The sequence below is a fragment of the Armigeres subalbatus genome, chromosome 2, assembly GCF_024139115.2.
Source record: "Armigeres subalbatus isolate Guangzhou_Male chromosome 2, GZ_Asu_2, whole genome shotgun sequence".
NCBI classification, from domain to species: domain Eukaryota; kingdom Metazoa; phylum Arthropoda; class Insecta; order Diptera; family Culicidae; genus Armigeres; species Armigeres subalbatus.
Genome location: NC_085140.1, coordinates 85034293 through 85050912, shown reverse-complemented (window position 1 = coordinate 85050912; position 16620 = coordinate 85034293). Strand labels below are relative to the sequence as shown.

At 40.8% G+C, this 16620-nt stretch overlaps 1 protein-coding gene across 1 annotated transcript in view; it reads right to left on the bottom strand.

The window, feature by feature from the left end:
* Positions 1–4897, bottom strand: part of LOC134209073 (uncharacterized) — a 37320-nt gene extending 32423 nt beyond the window's left edge. Inside the window, exons 1-2 of the mRNA XM_062685053.1 lie at positions 4753–4897; positions 2924–4567 (exon numbers count right to left, since the gene is read on the bottom strand). Coding sequence (XP_062541037.1) covers positions 2924–4037 — 1114 coding nt within the window. The 5' untranslated portion in view covers positions 4038–4567; positions 4753–4897. The remainder of the gene's footprint in view (positions 1–2923; positions 4568–4752) is intronic.
* Positions 4898–16620: the final 11723 nt, after the last annotated feature.

Genomic DNA, 16620 nt, shown 5'->3' with positions numbered 1-16620 from the left:
AGTTGCTCGATAAGAGTGGAGGAAATCTTGTAAATCGTTGCGCCAGTTTCGTCCCATGGTACAACTTATCTTGAGTGTTTTCAACAGCGTTCGATTTTGTCTTTCGACTAATCCATTTTGAAAAGCGGCATACGGTACAGTGTGTTTAATATTGATTGCGTTTGTTGTGCAAAAATGAGAAAATTCAGCTGAGGAAAACGGTTGACCATTGTCACAAACAATTTCAGATGGATATCCAAATCTTGCGAAAATTTCTCTCATCTTGGTAATTGTTACTTTTGCTGTCATACATGTTTGAACAGTAACTTCGACATAACGTGAAAAGTAATCTGTGATAACGAGCAAATGATAACCGCCTGGAATTTCCATGAAATCTGCTGCTATCTTTTCCCACGGTTTGTCAGGCATCTCAGTCCTTGTTATCGGAAGTGTGTCAGGTATTGATACAAGTGCACATCCTGTACAGGATTGTACGAAATTTTCCACCATAGAGTCCATTCTTGTCCACCAAACCTTTGGTCGTAATCGACGTTTCATTGCCGAAATTCCAAGATGAGGTTCGTGAGCCAGTTGCAAAATTCGGTTCTGGAGAATTCGTGGGATTACTATGCGCTGGTCTTTCATCAAAACATTTCCATCAGTCGTCAAACAGTTTGCCAGTTTAGAATATCGTGATAAGGTTTTAGGCCACCGTCGAGCGGGGTATGGTAGCCATTTGATGAGTTCCTTTAGTTCTTCATCTGAACCGGTGGCAGTCATTATTTCATCGAGTGTTATTGCTATTGGACATACATCGCTAGCAAACATTCGTATGATCCGTTAAGATTCTTCGTCGAAGCTCGGGCCATTATTTGGTACAGATTGGCATAATCGTGATAGAGGATCAGCAATATTGTTTTTACCAGGCCGGTATAAAACTTCGAAATCATAGGACATCAAGCGTAACATCCATCGTTCAATTCTTGGGGATGGTTTAAGTCGGTCTCCAAAAATCACCGTTAGTGGCTTCACGCAAAAAAAAGCGTTCATGAATTCGTGAACTAACAAGTTCACGGTGTATTTTTTCGTGAACAACAGCCACGGATTCGGGAACAAAGTCACGTTTTCTGGAACGTTCTGGAAAACGTGACTGGTGTTCCCGAATCCATGAATTAAATCACGGTGTATTTTTGCTGGTTCACGAATTCGGGAACGCTTTTTTTTTGCGTGTTGTGATCAGTGACTAGATGAAAGAATTTCCCGTAAAGATAATAGTGAAACTTTTCACATGCCCAAACTAGCGCTAATGCTTCACGTTCAGTTTGAGCATATTTTTGTTCTGTTGGTGTTAAAGTTTTTGATGCGTAACATATGATACGATTTTCGTTGTCTTTTCCCTTTTGAACTAATAGGGTAAAAGACCCAATAGTGGAGGAACTAAGCACGTTCCACCACTGTTTCTTCGCTTACACCACATCTATATTTCATGTCGCTTACCTTAAGTACTTATCCAACAGCTCATCAATTATATTTTAAACGAAAAATATTCCAAACGCTGCAGAAACCATTATTGTTACCTAAAATGATACCTCCAATTATTGGTGCAGTGTTCCATTAGTTGCGGTATTTTTTAATTTGTGTTCCTATAGTTACGAATCCCATTGTTTTCTTATGGGACTCGCAACTATTGGAACACTACCGCAACTATTGGTGCAAAGACGAGAAAAAGATATGGTAATTTAGTGATACTTTACCGATTTGGAGGGATTTTCTTATTTGTTTTCTTTTATTTCGAGTAATGACAGGTCAACAAATTGATAAACAATATGGGTTGCTGCGTTAAATACGTAGATTTTGTTAAAAGAACACTACCGCAACTATAGGAACACCCACGACTATCGGATCTTTTGCCCTACGGCTCCGAGTCCCACGGGGCTCCCGTCGGCAATAACAAAGGTTTCATCGTTAACGTCATAATAGGCGAGGGTGTTCTTGTTCATAAGTAATGTTTTAATTTGATCAAAAGCTTGTTGATGAACAGGTTTCCAATCGAAGACAACTCCTTTCCGTGTGAGTTGGTTCAAAGGATAGGTAATGGTTGCCAAATTTGGAACGTGTCGGTGAACGAAGTTTACCAAACCAAGGAAGCTTCTGAACCATCTCCGCAGTTTTGGGGGGCTGCATTTTTTCTATTGCTTCTAGTTTATCACGTGAAATGGAGATTCCTTGTGCGGAGATGTGGTATCCCAAGAAATCAATTTGTGATACACAAGAGACAATTTTGTCGGTGTTCAAAAGAATATTGTGCTGTTTTAACCGGTTGTATACAATCAGCGTCCGTTCATGTAGCTCAGATTCGTTTTCGGCGGGTATTAATATGTCATCAATGAATACTATAAGCCAAGGAAGATCAGCGAAAATAGTTTCCATGACTTTTTGAAATAGTTCCGGGGCGGCAGAAAGTCCAAACATGAGCCTTTTATAACGATAAAGACCCAATCGAGAAATAAATGTGGTGATGTAGCGGCAATCTTCTCTAAGGAGAACTTGATGGAAAGCTTGCCGAACATCAAGTTTAGTGAATAATTGATTACCACCTATCTTTTTCGTAATTTGTTCTAGTGTTGGGAGCGGATGAACTTCTCTTATTATGGCCTTATTGGCCTCCCGGAGGTCAACGATGATTCGGATCTCACCAGAGCTTTTTCGCTTAACCAGCATCGGTGAAACCCATTCTGATGCTTCACTAACGCGCTCAATAATGTCTAGCTTTTCTAAGTTTTTAAGTTTTGTCAAAGTCATTTCTTCAAGCGGAAATGGTATGCGACGTAAGCTTTGGCGGACTGGAGGAACTTTTTTGTCAATTTTTATATTTGCAACAATGCCTGAGCATAAATGGAATTCAGAATTGGTTTATTCAAGTTTTAATTAAATTGTTACTTACCTGTAATATGTGGAAATGTTTCTTTGTCAACTGTCCGCAAAAATTTGATCAATCCAAGTTTTATTGCTGTATCACCCGAGAGAAGTGAACATTTGCCGCTCTGGATTACGTATAACGTAGTATCGATGGTTTTCCCGTCAACCGCAACAGTCGAGTCAACTTCGCCTAGGATCTTCAACGGTGTGTTCGAGCCATATGCTTTGAATACTTTTGTGCTTCCTCTTCGAATAGAGTATGCGTCAAATCCAGTTTGTTTTATCTTGATCCAGTCCGTTTCGCTCAAGACATCCTCATCTGCTCCAGTGTCGATCACAAATTGAACCCAGACTCCTCCGACTGATACTGATATTTGGTTTCCCTTAGTGCCGAGGTGAAAAAGATCCACCACATCTTGTGTTATGTTTCCGCTGCCGCTAGATACTTCTCGTACGAATCTCTTGGCTTTCTGATGAGCTTCGAAATGGGGTGGTTGTGCTAGTTGTTTGACTGGCTTTCTTCGTTTCAGGAAGCAACATCGAGAGAAATGCCCTCGTTGCCCACAGCTTCTGCATTCCAGTTCTCTGGCCGGGCACGATGAACTTTTCGGATCGTGTCTTCCATTGCATCGAAAACATCTGAAACGCCGAGGTCCACCGGGTCGAGAGCGTAACTTTAAAACCATATCTTCATTCTTCTCTGGCTCAGTAATACTGATTGCTTGTAGAGTACCAGCTTCATTCCGGTTATCCAATTCACTCATCTGCATTTGAACTGACTCGTGGGTGCGACCAATTTTAACAATCTCCTCGAATTTGTAATCCTTCTCCAGACATTTACGCTTCAGGTTCTTGTCCGCCGTGGTGGTTATTATTTGATCCACCACCATGCTTTCTAGTTGGTCTCCATAGTCGCAGAAGGCTGCTTGTCGTTTCAGACGGTTGACAAACGTGTCAAACTTTTCACCGGCTGTTGGTTTCATTTCGCGAAATTTCTGGCGCTCATACGTTTTTAATAGTTTTGGTATGAAATAGTCATCCAGGATTGACATCGCAACGTGATAACGGTTGTCCACAGCGTGTTTTTCATCGACTTCAACTTGTTTCACTACATTTCGGATATCGGGTCCACCGAACATCAGAAGGGTTTTGAATTTCGCTTCTTGATCGTCCACATCTTTCCATGCCAGATAAGCCTCAAACTGTTCACGCCATTTTTCCCAACGTGCAGAGACTGGTCCCTCAGCTTCCTCGAGGAACGGCGGAATCAGATGGTTGACCTAAAATATGATATATTTGAAGAATTCTACGAATGTTTTTTTTTCGCATGTGTACATAAAGACGTATATGAAGTACATTCAGCTCAAAACGTATCATTCTGCGTACTTCATCCCAAACGTATGGGTTCCGCATTACCTTGGATTTTAAATCTTTCAATGTTGGATTCCGCTATGAAATATCATATTTTCCTGCGTACTCTTGTCCACACAGCAAATTCTGCACTCGACAGATATTAACACTGTTTCTGCGTACTGCATCCCGATACGTTGGGTTACACATGATCGTTTTATTTTTCTCTCTCTCTGCGTACTTCATACCGTTGTTATGGTTTCCGCGAACTTATTACTTTTCCTAACAATCACCGGGTCTTACGTCAACAGTAGACAAACTGCAAGAAACATCCCTAAGTGATTCCGTTACCCTTTTTACAGAAATCTGATATCATGTTCCGGAATTCCGGGTAAATTCATCCCTAAGAAGTTCCATACATGATACAATCAGGATTATCTGTACGCATATACGTTCCATCCCTAAGGAAATTAGAACTTTTTTTTTTCTTTGCGGTTGACTTACCATAGGCCACGCCATCTTCATAAATCGGAATAGAATTTTCCAGGAAGCGTTCGAATTGATGTAAGCCTTTTCTACTTTTATCCTCGTCGCCAAAATGTAGAGACGTCTACTCGGGTCTGAGGTAAAGTATTGAATGAATCATTTATTGGCCTGCTCTTAATTAGTTACCTACATAAGTCAAGTGTTGCTTAGATCCTACAGTGGGAAAATTATAAGCTGAGTTTTGGAAGCATTCGGGGAAATTTTCCATTTTTGCAAGTAAGTGGAGAAAATATCCAAACTTTTTTGCAATCTACTACAAATGACACGAAGGCTACGCCCTTTGGCTGAGAGACCTGTGTCATCTGCAAACAAAGATTTTGACACCCTGGTGGTAAATCAGGTAAGTCAGAAGTAAAATGTTATACAAAATGGGCCCCAGTATGCTGCCTTGGGGACACTAGCCCTTACAGGTAATCTATCAGATTTAGAATTTGATAGTTTACCTGCAGTGAGCGATCTGATAAATAATTTTGGATCAGTTTAATGATGTACAGAGGAAAATTAAAATTCATCAATTTTACAATCAAACCTTCATGCCAAACACTGTCAAATGCTTTCTCTATATCAAGAAGAGCAACTCCAGTCGAATATCCTTCAGATTTGTTGAGCCGAATTAAGTTCGTAACTCTTAATAACTGATGAGTGGTTGAATGCCCATGGCGAAAACCAAATTGCTCATCAGCAAAAATAGAATTGTCATTAATATGAACCATCATTCTATTTAAAATAATCTTTTCAAACAGTTTGCTTATAGAAGAAAGCAAACTGATTGGGCGATAACTAGAAGCCTCAGCTGGATTTTTGTCCGGCTTCAAAATTGGAACAACTTTGGCGTTTTTCCATTTATCAGGGAAGTATGCCAATTGAAAACATTTGTTAAATAAATTAACCAAAAAGGATAAAGAGCTCTCAGGAAGTTTTTTGATAAGTATGTAGAAAATACCATCATCACCCGGGGCTTTCATATTTTTAAATTTTCTAGTAATAGATCTCACTTCATCCAAATAAGTTCCCAACGAAGGGTCAAAAACATTATCTTGGTTGAGAATGTCTTCGAAGCTTCGTGTAACCTGATCCTCAATTGGACTAGTGAGACCTAGACTAAAATTATGGGCACTCTCGAACTGCTGAGCAAGTTTAAAATATGATCATTGATGACATGTATGAACAAACTATATTTGATTATTCGAACACGTTTTACGACGATGAATTTCGGTGAAAAATTTCACGATTCAGAAAATTGTCCCCAAGTACCGGACACTTTTGCCTACCTACTGGATACCTGATTAGCTACATCGTTGATACACCTATGCCTGGCGTAGAGATCCATAATCGTCAGTCTTGGGCGATGTTCCTCCAGTTTCCCGAACGTTCAGGGTCCCCAGGTCCGATTCCACCGCGTGCAGCCAACGTGTTCGTGGCGAAGTCGCCGGCCCCTATCTGGTTCTCTGTTGAATATTGTTTTCGCTATTCTTTCTTCCGACATTCGCACTAAGTGACCAGCCCACTGAAGTCTGCCGTATTTTATACGATTCACAATATTTTCTTCGCGGTATACACCATTTTCTAGTTTACCCCCGAGTATTGTACGCAGCACTTTTCGCTCGCAAACCCCGAAAGCTGTCCGGTCCGCCTCTTTTAACGTCCATGCTTCATGTCCATAAAGGGCCACTGGTAGAATCAGAGTTTTGCATAGAGCAAATTTTGTTTCCGACTGCAATCCATCAATCCAGCAGGCCCTATTCGCAGCGGCAATACGTCTTTTCCCTTCGCGGGAAACGTCATTGTCACATGTCACAAGCGTTCCAAGGTAAACAAATTCTGTACATGCCAACTGCACTTTTTGCAATTCTGAGCCCAATCGAGCAATCAGAACGAATTTCCAGATCGAATGAGTGACGGAGGTGTATTTTCCTATATATTTTGGCAGAAATCCCCATACAAACTTCAAATCAAATGTGCCAGCTTATGCAACAAGCGATTGAGCTGAAATTTTCAGAGATTGATTTTCTCACCAAAAGACACAATCCTGGGGGGTGCCCCGTGAAATTCGACAACTTTTTGTTTCCTAGGCCAGTCTACTGTAGAATCTCCGGTAGGCTACCTTACCAGGGTTGCGCTACCTAAATCGCGTTGAAGGGACTGCCTTCTCGATGCTGACACGATGCAACATGATTTGCACAGTTTAGTTTAGAGTCCCTCGCTGGCACTCGGACGATGATCAGCCGCCCCTAATATGGAGAACAGACGCTGTTATGAGCCGCTCCTAACATGGAGAACAGACGCTCGATCAGATTTGCACCTCCGGAGAGGAGCAAATCCCCCCTTCTCTGTCAGCATACGACCATAGCTCCCATCGGGGTTGGTTACCCGATCTTCCCTAAGGTTGCTCGTGTCCCGGCCAGCGCCACGAGGAGGTAGGGATAGAAGTTGCTGAGTAAGAGGCTATGGACCGCGCAATGGGGTCTATTTAATTCCTTCAGGAGCGCGAAGTACCAATGGTACGCTTTACCCAGCATTTGCCGCCGGACACTATTGCATCATGTTCAAATATGACTATGTTCCTGCTACATGAATAAAGACATCATTTAGAATAGTAATATTTTTCACTTACTTCAAGCTGTAGATATTGAAATGTGTTAGTAGAGCTTATTTCACTCTTCAGCTAAATTTCTTACATCCTACTCCAAATTCCCACCTTTTCCAATGACATCTTCAATTTTTGTTTCCACTTATTTCTCTGGCTTTCTGATACCTTAGCAAGAAGAAACAATTGAATTGAAGTAAGTTTAACGAAATAGGTGTAAAGAATGGCTATTTGATCACATGAAAAATCTCGTCGTCCAGACCCGGAGGATAAATACCGAGTACAGAAATTGATTTTGCACCTTAGTTATATTGTATATTTAACTAATCATGATCGTTTTTCCTTTCTCGTGCAACAAAGTTGTACCGAAAGGCTATCATTTCACTCCAGTATCTGTCTGTCCGTGTGTATGTGTGTGTGTGCGTGCGTGCACATGTGCAATAGCAAACATTAGCCAATTTTTCACATAGTAATGCTGAACCGATTCTCTCGCAACAAGTTACATTCGACAAAGAATAAAGCGTAGTTGATCACTATTGAATTTCATAACGATTGCGCATTCCAAAAAAAGATCTTAATATTAAAATAGTTATAAAACATAGTAATTAAGTTATAGGATGCCATAAAATGCCTCGCAGTATCAACCCATGCAAGCTCTTCTACTCGATTTAGTACACGAATTTAGTATAACAATTGAAACGCAATCTTTGATTGTATGCAAGTTACGACGCATAACGCCATAACGTTTCTGCACCATTCTGGTATAATAAAAAAGCTCGCATAAAACGCGCACACTAATAATACTTTACTTAGTGATTTTCAAATTAATATCACAAATTATTCAGCATTTCAACGAATTACTCGATAATGCATTTGATTGTTTTATTGGGTTGTTTAATGATGCACGAGAAAGGCGCAATCACTGCTAGGTGGATCAATATGAATTTTTTTTTTTCAAGTTCGTTTATTTGGTAGACTCAGGCGAATATAACACTTTACAGAGCGACGGTTCTTTGTGGTATGTACAATCGATATCATCTTATTATTAGATTAGTAAGACAGGGACATAAGCCAACGTACTCGTGGTGACTCGAGGTTGGCTTGTTTTTGAAATTGTGTGTTCTCGAAGTTATGTATCAGAAAAATCCATACCAGACAGTTAATGTTAGACTAAACAATAGACTAGGAACAAATACCGTATTTTTCCCCTGATGAAGACACCATCCCTGTGTCGAAACGTCGGATAAATATACATCTTGTTTCAATAATTCAAGACTGCGTAGCCGTCCTTAAAATCGAAACTCATTTATAAAGTGTTCAGATTTCAGATAATTTATCAATTTGTAGAGTGTGCATAAATATTCAATGACTAATATTCAACCGAATAATGACAGTCCAGAGCCAACTTTGAATGTGTCTGGAAGTGAGCTGACAAGTGAAGAAAGGTGGACTTTACCAAAAAATTTCGATTATTTTATACTCTGCATAAGCCTGCCCACGGCTTCTTGATAAGGTACCCTTCTCATCTTGTCAACGTCGTCTGCTGAATGCGGGGTCATCGTCTTGGTCAACTTTACACTTGAGTTCATCGGAGTGGAAACATTTTTGCAACTTTGCATGTCGAAACGATTCGGTATAGGGTAAGGGAGGTATTTTGGACCACCAGTTCGACGGTTCATATTTTGGACCACTGAGTGCAAATTCCTCTTGGTGGTCCAAAATAAGAGCCTCCGTAAGGGTGGTCCAAAATACATCCTTTACCCTACGTATCCTGGTCTAACGCCACAGCGCTCCTCTCACGATTTATCCGGATTCCCAAACAGCCGCTTCCCTTTCCTAAGTCCTTCATTGGGCACATAATGCAGTCTCCTGCGTTTGTTCCGACCATTGAAACTCCGTCCACTAATCCATTAGCCAGCTTACGAACACTTTTCTCGTTCAAATGCCACACCTTCAGACCAATCAAACCGAATCTTGCTGCCGTTGTTCGAGCTTGAACAGTTCATTTTCGTGCTTATCCGTTGCCACAGTGTCACCGCTTCCATTGATCAGCTTGCATTCTGGCGTCTGGAATCAGCTGTGCATCACGAACCAGAATACTTTCTTCTGACAGATTGTTTCCAAAATAGTCGATCCCGTACCAATCACTTGCATACTATTCCCGTTTGCAGCAACAACGCTTCCATTTGAAGGTTTCACATTTTCGAGAAACTCGCGATTACTGGTCATGTGCACACTGGCATCGGAGTCTATAAACCAGTCACTTTTCTTCGTCGACGAAAATGTCGACATCACTGCACAAAATTCATCCTGCTTCTTCGCACTTCTAAGCTGAATCGTCATCTGCACTTCCCCCAGCTTGCAATGTGAGGCCAGTGTATCTCTCCCTTCACTGAATTGGCAACGAGCTTCCGGAAGGCCGAGCTCAGCTCAAACAACAACTCCCACTTCTGAGTACGCCTAGTTCTCACCACTTTCTCATCCAAGTCTTTTAGCTCCGGGTCCTCTCTCATCTTCCTCAGGATCGCTTCGTTCGAAGTTTTATCGCTCGCTACGACGATCCGGGCGTCACCCTTCTTTTCTTCTGTTCCTTCCACTTTTCCACATTTTCCTTCTACTTCTTCCTCTTCTCCCGCTGGCTTTCAACGGTCTACCAGTCACCCGGTGCCCCGGTAGACCGTTATTATAAAATAAAAATGTCCATCAAAACCAAGTACAGGGCTCGATTCCTGTGGTAATTCTGCACCTCTGGACGAATTTTTAAAAAAATCCCTAGGAGGAATCTCGAGAAATCTTGATTTGAAGTTTTTAGTTAAGAAATTTCAAAAGAATCCATATAAGAATCAAAAAATATCACCAAAAACTCTGATTAATTCACCTAGATAGATGTCCTTTAATTCTTCTTGAACCTGGCAGTCGGAAGTAACCACCAGCTTTTTGGGGTGCTGTCCGGCATTCTTGAAATATGCCCTGCCCACCGTACCCTTCCAGCTTTAGCTACCTTCTGGGTACTGGGTTCGCCGTAGAGCTGGGCGAGCTCTTGTTTCATCCTTCGCCGCAACACACCATTCTCTTGCACAACGCCAAAGATGGCCCTAAGCACGCTTATCTTACCTAACCGACTTAAGTATGTTTTTGTATGGCCAACTTGCTCGAGTTTAGTATAAGTGTTGCTTTCAATGTTTAATAGAATGAAAGGTAAAAAATAACTATCTGGGAGTTGACGACTGAAGTTTTGCTATTAAGATTTATTTTTTTCGGCGATAGCAGTCTTAATAAGTAGCAAATACTTTTTTGCTCCTACGAAACGTCGGATGTAGGAGCAAAAAAGTATTTGCTACTTATTAAGACTGTTATCGCCAAAAAAATTCAATCTTAATGGTAAAAATTATTTTTAATTTAATTTTCATAATGGAGAGAAGTAAGACCAGAGTTCGTATAGAATAATAATAGTTAGAAGCTGTTATACTCGATCACAGCACTTATTAACCGATCTTTGCTGCCAAATCTCGACAAAGTTCTAATCAACGGACTAGAAAAAGCATGTTTGATATGTAAGCCACAACCTATTCCGGTACCTCTACAGAACTCTGAAACATGATAATTCAAGATATGGTACTTTGACGTGAATGGAAGCTGCGGCTTTTTTCCAGCTGCTAGCAAAGCCATTAATTGCTCGAGTTTCAAAGAGCTGTATCTTGCGTACACTTTTTCGAAATCATTCAGAACCTGCTCATTGAAATATTAATTAGAAAATTGTTAATGTTTAAGCAGAGTAATTACGTAATCCGAAATATCGGGATTCTGTGAACTCTATGCAATTTGTTTATGCCTCATCTGTACTTGGTTCACCCATAAATTTACTCAACATGGCGCTTCTCGAGCAACTTTAAAATCGTATTAACAATTCCGAACTAGATGTGTAATGACGGAGATATTCAAAGGTTCATTTTGTTTCTTTATTAAAGTGTAAAGTTCAAAAATTAAATATTTCTTCGTCGTAATCGAAAACCCAAAAGAATATGCACAAAGCTTGTGATTTTTTTTCTTTCTCTTGTGCATTTTTCCTGATGTTTTCCTTGGTTCTCGAGAACTCATTCTATATGCCGAGCTCACTGGAGTCATTACTAGTCCGATGATACTTTTGCGGGGAAATCTCAGAATATGATAAAGCTCCGTCAATTCAATTGTTACAGCATCTGACGAAGATCTAACCTGTTATATAATGCTAACCAACTACACTACTTTAAACAAATCTTTAAGCTGTTGTTTTTTTTCATATACTCCAATCTTGATTGATGCTCGAATACATTTGTGAATACAATAAAAAATACAAACTTTAATCTGAATGGCATTCAACAAAGAATCTGCAGCCACGTGAATTCATGAATTGTTCTTAACGAGAGGTAGCATTCTTGAACATAGACGGCTTCAAGCCATACAAAAAACATACCTAAGTCAGTTTGGTGAGCTTAATCAGCTGTAAAAAATTATAATTGTAACAAAGGCAACAAATGCAAACTGGTTGAAAACAACTTGGACCACTTTTTGGACAGCTTTGAAGGAATTTTGGAGATATTATTGAATTGAAATATAGATTCTTTTGAAATTTCTTAATTAAAAGCTTCAAATCAAGATTTCTCGAGATTCCTCCTAGGGATTTTTTTAAAAATTGGTCCGGAGGTGCAGAATCACCACAGGAAACGAACCCTGTACTTGGTTTTGATGGACATTTTTATTCTATAATAACGGTCTACCGGGGCACCGTGGTCACCACTCTTGACGCGTTTTTACAGCACGCTGGCAAAGTCTTGCATGCTCCGTTGCTTTTTCGTGCCCTGCAAACCAGCAGTCGTATAAGGATGTCAAATTGAAATTATATAAATATCCAGATGGAGTTAGAATCATATAGAATGCAATATAAAGTTAATCATATACAGATACGAATTTGTGATTTTATTATGATCTTCATGACGAAATTATATATGAGTTTATTGGATGTCAAGATGAAGTTATTTAACTGCTTACTTAAATAAAGTAGTAAATGAAGTTATTCCGAATCATTTTGAATCATATAATTAACATCAAGTAGAATGGTGTATTCTATGATTGGTGTGTTTTCCGTTGAAAAGAAATTGTCATGTAGACATTACTAAACTTATTCAAAGCACAATAATGTGCGCGGAGTTGTTCCGCGCTAAAAAAACAAAAGTCCATGCGATTTTTGGGAACCAATTAGAAAAAAATCATAAAGAATGAAATAAATATCCGAATCAAATTACATAAAGGTTATCATATATGAATCATATATGAAGCAGTAAAAAAGCTTTATAAATGATGTCATTTGAAATCAGATTGAGTTACTAAACCACACTTTATAAAGCGATGTGCAATTTTTTGTTCGCAATGTATGTGTTCATGTGGCTTTGAGGATTGTTGGAAGACTGACATCTCGAAAATCTTTGAATCGTATCTGGGCATGTCCGATATTTCGAAATTTGTAAATGCAGAATAATTAGAAAAGAACTTTGAAAAACATTATAAGAATTCATTATGGATCAGTGGATTTTTTTGCCTCAGTCGTCCAATTTGCCTTATATTGCTGAAAAAAGCATAAGTTGTTAATGTTGAGTTATGAATTGATACATACGAAGTCATAAAAAAACGATAACTATAGTTAAGAACGAAGTTGTATAAAGGATCTTTTAAGTTCATATGAAATAATATAAACAAGAAAATGAATTCCGGATGTACGTATACGGCCTCCAAATTTGTATGGAATCATTGCATTTTATATGATCTTTTTTTACCGAATAAGTATCCACTTAACTGGATTGTAAATGAGTTGTACGAACAGAATTGTTTGCTGAGTGACATCCTGCTCTCCGACGAGTCCCTTCTTTGTTTTTCAGTGCGAGTAATTAGGAGGCTCTTTGGTACCTGCTCAACTGCTGTATCTGCTTCGGCTCTCTTTCTGCAGCTTCCCACCTCTTGCGAAAACGTTGTTTTCGATGTTTGTTTCCAAGTCATGCTTTCTTTACTCAGGAAGCAGAATAGCACGACCGTCAGCCCATAGACGCCTAATTCTATCCATAAATCGAGATTCGTCCAATGTCGTTTGCCGTGACCAGGAAATCATAACCAGGATCTTACTGGTATTAATCTTGATGTGCCGGATGGCACTCCTGCTGGGCGTATGTGCTTTGAGCGACACACGATCGCTATTTCATTTCATTTGTTTAGCTTACATCTAACACTGAATCAACAATTTGACGCCACAATGCACGGTTCGAAGTAGTCCACCTCGCTCACTGCGCTCCACGCCTTCTTGAACCTGACGGATCGAAAGCAAACACCATCTTTACAGGGTTCGTTTTGGAGGTACCTGGCCGGGGTTCAGCTTCCTAGCCTCACTACCCTTGTTCGGGGTAGTAACCCTTCGCGTTTTGGAGCGGCCCCCAGGAAGCTCATCCCCTGGAGACTTCTCCCCTGTTTTTGTGTCTGCTCCGTTGGAGCAGTCACCCCCGACGTGCCCGCAAATACTTGAGCCTCAGTATGGGTAGACTTTGGCACCACCGTCTTCGCTGGCACGCCCTCGGTCGATTCGACCTTGGCCGAGTCCGCGAATCCTTGGGCCTCAGTCTAGTCGACTCAACGGATTTCACGGGTTTACACTTGGCCGTCCCGACCGCCCTCTCCAGCCTGGCGTTCAGCATCGACTTTCGAAGTTTCAGCAAGCTCCTCTTGAGGTCCTTACTGATATTATGCTTCGATGACGCAAAGTCGATGATGGCGTCCGCTGTTCCGTCGCCACCTCGAAGGCCGAAAGCCCATCGCGTTTGCGGTTCATCGCCTTCACAAGCCATGGGCCATCTATAACCTCTACCGGCGGAACCTGGGAGATGGTTAAGTGACCCACGCTGGCGCTGCGCACTGAGCTGCCGACTATTGCCTCTGGCCTCCTAGGCGGCGACCTGAACAACCCACCTCTTGCGAAGGGGTTGACGCCTACACTACTACCACTAATTGAAGAATTGACTTGGTTTTCCATTTTGGTCCCACGAGTTGCTCGGGAAAAGAGGTCCACCACGCCAGAGCCAGCATGACGCGGTAAAGGAAAAATTACTGTGGAGAGTGCCCAGGTGCCCCACTGGGTCCGTTAAAGGCCTAGCTTATTATTTCACCCCCTGGCCATGCATCCCCTCGGCACGGGTCGCTTAACGCCTTGGGATTAGGGGTTTGGGACGATGGTCCCTTTGGTCGCACCCACTCACTCTAGCTGATGTCAGAAGGACAACAGTGCCCCTACCAGCTAAGTACGCAACCCTTAGCTGGCGGTCAATTGTCATCGGAAGACCCGTGGAAGCGCGAGATTGGAACTTGTGAGGACCAGAGCTGTGTAGGTCGCTCCTTCCCAGATGTCAACTCACCATTTCGCAGCCCATGTGTGTATGTATGTGTGTATGCGCGTGTGAATGTATGTGCACAAAAAAATTTTTTTATACGTAAAAACCGACCGAAAAGCTCACTCATTTTTCGTGCTCTTAACCTTAACCGATTTGCTCGCGACAAGCTGCATTCGACGGGGAATCCTGTACCGTTGTTTTCTATTTGAAATAACCATTTTTCGGGAAACTTAACTTAACCGATTTGCTCGTGACGCGTTGTATTCGACGGGGATTCTTATCCCGTTGATTTCTATTTAAAATCGGCCCGATCGCAAAATTCACTCATTTTTCGGGTACTTAAGCTGACCGATTTGCTTACGGCAAATTGATCGGCTCGATCGCAATATGGGCTTGAGTTTTATCCTTTCTCGTACACTAAATGTTACGTTAATTAACGATTAATGCCGTTAATGTAAACTTTTCAAAGATCCACAAATCAACGCCAACGTAAACGAAGAACGTTGAATAAACGGCAACGCCAACGTTGATCGTATCGTTTATTTTCACCCAGTAGTGAAACATTTTCAATTCTTGTCTCTTTTCGTTTAAACTTTCTTGGTTTTCTAAAAGGTGAGGACAGTAATAATGATGCTAATATTCTGTTCAGATAACAAGCTTTATAACTAGATATAATAGGGGTATTCACTTAACAGCGCAGGTTGCTGCGTATCTGTTTATAGAAATGTTTCACACTCAATCACAAGAACATATTTCAAATCGCCTATGACACATTTCCATAAACCGATACGCAGCAACCTACGCCGGTAAGTAAATACCCCTAATATAATAGGTGAACTATGACATCAAGATACTGCCACATACTGCTTATTAATTGATAAAGCACTATTTCTGGCTTCTTTCAAAACAGAGCGCATTTGCACTTCTGATTGATTATTTGTACAAGACTTGTAACTTGTACTACAAGTTACAGTGGTGTTAATGTCTGTCAAATCTTTTGGAAGTCTATATAAAAATTAAAAACTTGTACTGTCGATATTTATTCAGCGCCAAGCCATTAATTGATTTATAACTGTGAAATAAATGCATGCAATCGAATATGATGGTAATAATGCGATCCATCGCTATTAATTGCTGTTTTGACTTCTCTATCTTTTCGCGATACATTTTATGATGAGCGAGAAAGGTATCATCACCGCTAGGTAGATTAATCTGTTTTTTTAAATAAATGTAAGGTCCACTACGGGTTATCGAAAGCCCATAATATCAAACTAAACATCAATTTTTTTTATAGTTGCGACTGTTATTAGTATGTACTATACTTACTATAACAAAATATAGTAAGCAACATTATACATATAAAGCAAATCATTCCAAGCACTTTACATTTTTTCTGTCGGCCATCTGACTAGATTAAAATCAAAGAATTTTTCACCTCCTTCCATTGTTCTAGGTTGTGGGCGAGCACGCTGCCTCCGATTCTGCCGCTATGATCTGACACACAAAACGCGTCATAAGCCCACAATGAGCCGACACAAGATGATCCAGTAGCATGGAATCTCGAGAGGTCTTCTCCTTGCCACCGGTATCGTCATCATCCACTTCATCGCTTTGGGTGCTAGAATCGGTGCTGGGGGTGTGTGTGGCCGCCGGGAGACACAGTGGTTAAAGTCAGAGACCATGACAGGCGGCAATGTGCCTCGAACTAGCGAGAGCGCGGAGAAGCGTTTTGTTTTAATCTAAAATCTTCAAAAATATAATAGACTTAGGTCGGCCGGAACGCACTAGCCGCAGCACGAAACTCGGGCTGTGAAAATATGAGCAGGAAAATTA